This window comes from Charadrius vociferus, unplaced genomic scaffold, assembly GCF_000708025.1.
Source record: "Charadrius vociferus isolate BGI_N301 unplaced genomic scaffold, ASM70802v2 scaffold56, whole genome shotgun sequence".
In the NCBI taxonomy this organism is placed as follows: Eukaryota; Metazoa; Chordata; class Aves; order Charadriiformes; family Charadriidae; genus Charadrius; species Charadrius vociferus.
The window spans coordinates 948138-955752 of record NW_009649057.1 but is presented as its reverse complement, the minus strand read 5'-3'; the positions used below and the strand labels follow the sequence as shown (position 1 = coordinate 955752).

At 39.6% G+C, this 7615-nt stretch overlaps 1 protein-coding gene across 3 annotated transcripts in view; it reads left to right on the top strand.

Moving 5' to 3' along the window:
- Positions 1–7615, top strand: part of SPTAN1 (spectrin, alpha, non-erythrocytic 1) — a 44174-nt gene that overhangs the window by 14021 nt on the left and 22538 nt on the right. For 2 of the 3 annotated variants that reach the window (XM_009888025.1, XM_009888024.1), the window contains exons 18-23: positions 429–646; positions 1388–1480; positions 1858–1992; positions 2480–2628; positions 3965–4024; positions 6293–6491. In XM_009888025.1, coding sequence (XP_009886327.1) covers positions 429–646; positions 1388–1480; positions 1858–1992; positions 2480–2628; positions 3965–4024; positions 6293–6491 — 854 coding nt within the window. The remainder of the gene's footprint in view (positions 1–428; positions 647–1387; positions 1481–1857; positions 1993–2479; positions 2629–3964; positions 4025–6292; positions 6492–7615) is intronic. The other variant, XM_009888026.1, reaches the window with a different exon arrangement.

The window sequence follows — 7615 nt, the reverse complement described above, 5'->3', positions numbered from 1 at the left end:
CCTGCTTTTAAATAAGCATGTATCTTTATTTCTGACTGGGTGTTCTTAACACCAGAATATTAAAAAAAAATTCCCTGATTCCAGGATTCAGAATGCATGTCTGAAATAATATTTGTCTGTTGTCAAAACTCTGCCACTGGAAAGAGGAGACCTTTCTTGTTTCATCATTGAGAAGAAATGTTATGATGTGGCTTGATTTGTTCTTAATGATTCAAATGTTCCCAGTACAGTTTGATTGACAGGTACAGTGCTTCCAGTCTGAGGCAAAAGGACAAGCTGAGTTGTGCTTTCATTATTCTAGTCAGAACAGGCTACGTAGGTTTAAATGGGTCTAACTTCTGTGACTTCCAAGAAGTACAGGTAATCTTTTAATGTGTATTACTTATGTCTCCTTAAGTCCTTCCGTTCCCTCTCTTTCTGTTACCCAGGGCACTTTGCGGCTGAGGATGTGAAAATCAAATTGAATGAGCTAAACCAAAAATGGGACTCTCTGAAAGCTAAAGCATCTCAGCGTCGACAAGACTTAGAGGATTCCCTGCAAGCTCAGCAGTACTTCGCTGATGCTAATGAAGCAGAATCCTGGATGAGGGAAAAGGAGCCCATTGTAGGCAGTACAGACTATGGAAAAGATGAAGACTCTGCTGAGGTATTTGAGATTGTTGTTTGAATCAGTTTTGCATAAACACAGTGAGGATTTGTCCAGTGGTAATAAAATAAGGAGCTCTGCTAATTTGAGGATTCTTAAGAAAAAAGGCAGAAGATTGTTGCATCAAGCTGAATTTTCGCTCAGAGTCAAAAGATGACAGTTTTTCCTGTCCCCTGGTTATTGCACATGAAATTTTTCTCTTCAGTATATTAAACCAATTTTGAGGAAACTTTACATTTGTATTAATTTTTTATAGGGTTTTTGTGAGGTATAATGAGACTAATATCAGCAAATTCCTCATTTGATGTTGCATTTCAGTGCAAGTCTGATTTTAAGCAGTTCATTGGTCTGGAAGTAATTTTTTTTGTCTGGAGTTATTTTACTAGTATCATTCTGTGGCCAAACACCGTGTTCCAGACACTGCTGACTGACGTTTTGTCAAAATGAAGTCCAGTTTAAAGGCATGCTTTCAAACTTAACACTATTTCTGGAGTGATACGTGGTATTCCCGGTCACAACAAAAGAATGTTTCTGAGATAAGGTCAAGGAAAAGCACCAGAAGCATTTGGACTACTATCTAGCCTGCGAATAAATAGAAGTAGTTATTCTCATGAGAGTCACAAGACTGGCAGCTCTGAAAAACCCACATTCCCTGTGTATGGAGCCAAAGTATGTATTTTAAGCAGAGTGGTATTTGTAAAATGGCTAGGTGTGCATGTTGTTTTTATCTTTCGCTTTCAGGCTCTTCTGAAGAAACATGAGGCTTTGATGTCTGATCTTTCCGCTTACGGCAGCAGCATACAGGCGTTAAGGGAACAGGCCCAGTCATGCAGGGTAAGGAAAGACGCTAATCACGTTGCTGAAATTCTTGGGTCAGCAGAAGGTAAAGACAAAGCTTAATAACAGTTGTTGGTTTTGAGAATTTATTGCAGACTGTGCGTGATTTTTCTCAAAAAACTTGGTGGTCTGTTTTTATAATCGTAACAGGCAGCTCTGTTGCCTTGGCAGAAAGCAGTATAATGTGGTGGGTTTCAAGGTTTGAGCCCAGGCAGCACCTAAAATACGTCTATCTGCATTACATTTACTTCAACAAGAATCATTTTGAGGCACTACAGTAGCTTTAACTAAGGGTGAAGTATTTTTTTAGGACAACTACATTGATTCTAATAAACATGGAACAACTGATTTCTCCTGTGCTCCTTCTTTGTTAGCAACAAGTTGCTCCCACAGATGATGAAACTGGCAAAGAGCTCGTTCTGGCACTCTATGATTACCAAGAGAAGAGTCCCCGGGAGGTGACTATGAAAAAGGGGGATATCCTCACCTTACTCAACAGCACCAACAAGGTACGCTCTTGCCTTCTGGTTTACTGAGCTGCTTGGCTCACTTGGTGGTGTGTGTTCTGCAGAGCATTTTTGGGTTTAGTTTTTCTTGAGTAAGAGCATTCGAAGAAGTGAAAGAACCACATTTAGTCCATGTTCCCATTCAGCACTTTAGCATACCTCTTCAGCTCATTCTCATGACTCCTCTATAGCTGCCAGCTTTTCTAAGTTAAATAAACAACGTATGCTGTAGGGCATGGGCCTATGAGAAAATTTACTTCCCTACCGTTGAGGAATTTTTGACAAAACACAAGGGGAGTTATGGAAGTATGACCTAGATGTCTTGAGAGACAGTTTATTTGAAATGATATCCATAAAAAGAGCAAACTGTTGTGAGCGTCACTGGTTTTCTTGTGTTAATAGAAAACTCTAATTTGCAGCTTTCAGTTGCACGGCATACATTGTGCTTGGTGCTTGCCTTATAGCAGTTGCTTTTTTTTTTTCTTTCCAGGACTGGTGGAAGGTTGAAGTTAATGACCGTCAGGGCTTTGTACCAGCTGCCTATGTGAAAAAACTAGATCCTGCCCAGTCTGCATCCCGAGAGAATCTCCTGGAAGAGCAAGGCAGCATAGCACTGCGACAGGAGCAAATTGACAACCAGTAAGATCTAACTGATGAGATACGACACCTATCCAGCGTTTGCTGGCTTGGCCTTTGCCTCGCATATGCTGGAAGTTTAGGTTGATGCCTCTTACACTAGGGAGTAATTAATTGGAGCAAAACACGGTGCTCCTTAACCAGGGGCACCATATTGAGTTGTTTTGTTCTTATTCTAGATTTTCTTGTTGCTTTTCCCATTTTTTAACTGTCAAACTCATGACACTAGAGCTCAACTTGCTGTCTGACTTTTTAGTATTTTATGTGTTCCTTTTGTTGTTGTACCTAACAACTTAAACTTGTTTGTGAGTTATATCTGTCCTAAGCAGCTCTTGTATTTGTAGCTGTCACTTCTTAATGTGTGATCTGTTTTGAAAAGCTTTCTTAAATTTGGTTACGTAAAGTACAGTACCCTCCCTATACAGGGCTGCCTCTGGAGCTGACCTCCTTGGGAGCTGTGACTACTTTGGTGTTAGCTCATTACTTTTTTCCTGAATTGTGGTGCCATATTATTTGTTGCTATTACATGGCCTGAAATGTGTGTCCCCCCCTCCTTTTTTTTTTTTTCCTTTTTTCCCCTCTTTTAAAAGAGGAACATGGCATTGCAAAGAGAGAACTGCATGACTGCTTGGTAATGACCTCCTAAAGCACATGGTAGTTGTAGATTAGTTCAGGCAAGGGCTGTGGGTGATAGCTGTGAGCTGCTGGCTCATCTTATCAAGCCACTTGGAAGCCAAAGCTGAAAGTTTCGTGCATACTCCCTCTGCATGACACTCCCATCTGTTTGCACAGCTATGCTGTCATTCTACATGAGATTTTTTTCCCACTCAGTTGTTTTGAGTGCCTGTTATTACAGTGACATACAATAATTACTAGCTTTAGCTCTGAAATTGGGGGGGGGATAATAAAAAAGCTTGTACCAGTGAGAGGAAAGGATGCTGGAAAATTGTGACGCATTGTTCAGGATTTTAATAATGTGTAACTTTCTCTATGGGTTTGCAGGCTGCTTTTAAGAACTGGAACAGGGGTGCCTTATTTTAGAGCCAAGGAGAGAGGGCACCACCCGTTAGTTTACAATCACACGGCACAATGATCAGGAAATGAGGAGACCTTATAGAGAGAGTTCAACTGTACTGCTGAGGTTTCCGTATGTGAATTGTACTCCTGGTCTGATTTGCTTCGTTTGCTTCTGAATGACACCTGATTTTCTCCATTTAAATGTGAACTCTTAACCATCTCCTACCACAGACAACCCATGAACGGAGCTGCTGCTTTCATTATTTTTGTTAATCTGACTAATTTTTTGCATGCATTTGCTGTGCTCCCTCTGTCTGTGCAGGACTCTCATAACTAAGGAAGTCGGCAGTGTATCTCTGCGTATGAAACAGGTCGAAGAACTGTGAGTAGGATTAGCCCTTTCTAAACCATGCTGTCTCCATACTGTCACTGTTCATTCTCCCTCTGTTTATTTCTTTCTTTGGGAAAGCTGCTCCAAAGAGACATGAAGGAAGCAATTTCTGTAATGTGAATTATTTTAGTTTAGATGAGTGTCGTGGTATGCGTTTCATGTGTTTTTTATAGCCAGCCATCCAGCCAGCTGCTTATCTTGTTGGTCACCTCTGTGCTGCTAAATTGGTTGACGATGTTATTTTCCATTATGCTGATTTTGCTTACCAAATGAGGCTTCAGTGATATCTAGACTATTTCCTTTAAAAAGCATCTCTTGCCTTTTCTGAGTTGCAGATAGAAATGTTAGTTTGTTTATATAAATATATATAAAATATATATATATATACAAAGTATTATGTCACATATGAATGTCTTAGAGTTTGACAAGGGTGGGGCTATCATAGTTTATCATATAAAGTAACATTCATGTTGGGTAGTCAAAAAGCATTAGTTTATAAGATGACTGGGTTTTGTTATAACTTTAACTTGAATATTCAAACTTATGTTCATACCTCCTGGAAAAAATAACAAGTTTGCATTATGGTCTTGGAAGTTGTGGGGAGGTCCAAAGCAACGGTGTTTGTTGGCTGTGACTGACTGCCTTTTCATAGAGAATGTATTTCCTGACAATCAAAAGTGAAAGTAGTATGTTAATCTCTGAAGTGTTACTAAGCAACTTTGAGGGAAGGTCTGCCTCTAAAGAAATGTTGCCCCAGATCCTCTATGAGCCTCGCAAGTATTTAATACCTAAAATTGTATGCTGAGGCAAACATCTGCAGTCGGAGTGGGCTTCAAAACAGTGTTTTCCTCCGTGCAGTAGCTCATTCAAGTCAGGGTAGAATGTTTCCATTCAAACCTAATACAGAAGATTCCTAGTTCCTTTCTGTCCTCATTTAAACCAGGATGGACATGAAACCACAAAGCCTCTGCTTCCGTGGAAAGACTTAGAGTTCATTATCAGTTTGATGTGTAGACATTACAGCCGAGGGTATCGAGGATTTTCTACAACAGACTTGGCCATCTCTGAGTCGTTGGTTAGGAAAATGCTGCTTTGTTGAACTCTTCAAGTTGGGAGGTGTAATTGCTCACTATTTGCCTGTATGCTCCAATGTGGGAAATGAAAACACTGCACGGCTGCTGTTTCCCCATTTGAGGACCCTGCAGGTATCTCAGCAGCGTCTGATTGTTGGATTTAATAATATCAAAATGGATATCCTCACAGCTTAATAATGAGAATCAGTTGTTGCTGTTGATCACTGTAGTAGAGCAGTGTGCAGTCTGATTCAGGATATAAAAAACCCATCCAGATGTAGCTAGAATATCTCATCTTCCAGCAGACTGAAAATAGGGTAACAGTAAGAATGGGTGTTAAGGGTGTGGCTTTTCTGAATGCAGATTCTTCGAAAACAGTTACGATGCCTGGTTGAAGAGATGTGTAATTTGATATTGAAGACTGTAAAACTGCCATTGGCTTTTTTCAGCAACAGCTTGGAAAGGTCTTGTAGGGTCGTCTGTGTCTAGTTGGTTACTAGGAACCGAATAGGAGGCATCAGTTTTCTTGTGGTTTTAAATAAATGGCTGATCTTTTGAGGTTTATTTGACTGTTCAAAGTAATTTAAATATTTTAGAGGTTCTACTTTGCATTTATTCTAATGTAAATGAGCAGTAATTTCACTGATGTTGGGAATTCCACAGATATAAAAACATTATATGTGAAATGAGGTTTTCTGGATTTCCCAGTTCAATAGAGTTGTGTTATCAAAGAAATAACACCTGTTTTTAAACATTCGGCAGATTTTGCACTGAATAATGGCTAAGTAAGACCTAGCTATTTATGTCCAATAGCTGGGAGGCTAGTGGATTTTAATAATCTGATGGCAAACTTGATGTACTATGGGAAAATACTCAGTACTCAGACCCTATGGAGTCATTCCTGCAATACAGTGCTGCTGTAGCTTAAGAGCCTACCCTGACCTAAGCTGTGATTTGGGTTTGCTTTTGCCCAGTGTTGCATGTGGGAGGTCTCATTTTGGTGTGCGTATCTGCGTAGAGGAGAAACACATGGAGTTTACATTTACCTGATCGCGTGCGCTGTAGAAGAACAGTGTGTAGAGCGCAGGGGTTCCCCACACCTTCGGTGACACCAGTACTTGGTAAATTACTGTGACTGCTCACTTCAAACTGACTGCGACCCGCTTTCGTTTTCTGCTTGTTCCAGGTATCACTCTCTTCTTGAGCTGGGAGAAAAACGTAAAGGCATGCTAGAAAAAAGCTGCAAAAAATTTATGCTTTTCCGTGAGGCTAATGAGCTTCAACAGTGGATTAATGAGAAGGAAGCTGCACTCACAAATGAGGAAGTGGGTGCTGATCTGGAGCAGGTTGAGGTGCTACAGAAGAAATTTGACGATTTTCAGAAGGTATGTTGTCATGCTGCATAATGTGTGTGTTTAGTTTTGGTCTCTTCCCTCAGGCTCTCTGATCATATGTCTCTGATAATTTTTCATAGCTGAGCATAGTTGAGAAGGAAACATAGCTTTGGAAATAAAAAGGTATACATGCTTTTTATTATTATTTATTTATTTTGTTTTGTGAGGATAGAGAGACTCCCACATTGAAAAGTCTTCAGTTTGGTTACAATCTCCAGGTTGCTACACGCTTCCCAGCTCCCAGAGAACTGAAACTGTGCTTCAACACATTCAAATACAGAACGTGCCAAGCTTTGGAAGAATTTAATTTTGTGTAAAGCATAACCTTCGGTTATGCTGTTCTTCTTCCTTTTTGTCGAAATATGCACTTTAGTTTCCATCTGTAGATATTTCTTTTTTCTTAAGATACGAAAAAATAATTCTCTGCCTCAAAATGCTCATAGGCTTTCAGTTTTGTTTTTCCTCCCTATGACTGCAATACTAGTTAATTATGATTTATTTTTTTTTAATTTTGCATGAGGTGTGAAAGAATTGCTTGGGCAGGTGTGTTTATTCTGACCACTTTGGTAAGATACAGAGCACTGAAATGCAAAGATGCCTGACCTTATACATAGGAAAAAACAGTGATTTGACAGTTTGGTGGACATTATCATGTTTACATCTTGAAAGCTGGCCAACAAACCATTTGAGCCAACCTAATGTTGTTGGTGAGAAGATGATAGCAGTTACTGGATTTGGGGTTCTTTAAGCTGATGGTTGAAATCGGAATGTGTCACTTATTAAAACTGAAGTGCTAGTGCTCCACTACTACTTTTTTTTAACAACGTTCCCTTTCTGCCTTATAGAAAGCTCTCTGTCCGTCTGTTTGGCTGGAAGAATTTAAGTGTCTTAGTAAAATTACTTTTTAACTTGGCCTTTTAGCTTATTTATGCAGTAATACTGATGATAGCTTTTAATCTTCATGTTGATAATGTTGTATACTTGACAGTTTAAAAGTTTATCCCATTCTTGATTGTTAATTAACTAAGTGTACAGAAAACTCCCGATAGTGTGTGTCTTTAATCCATTGATGCTTGGCGCTGGCAGCTGGGATTTCTTGGCATAGACTCGCATGC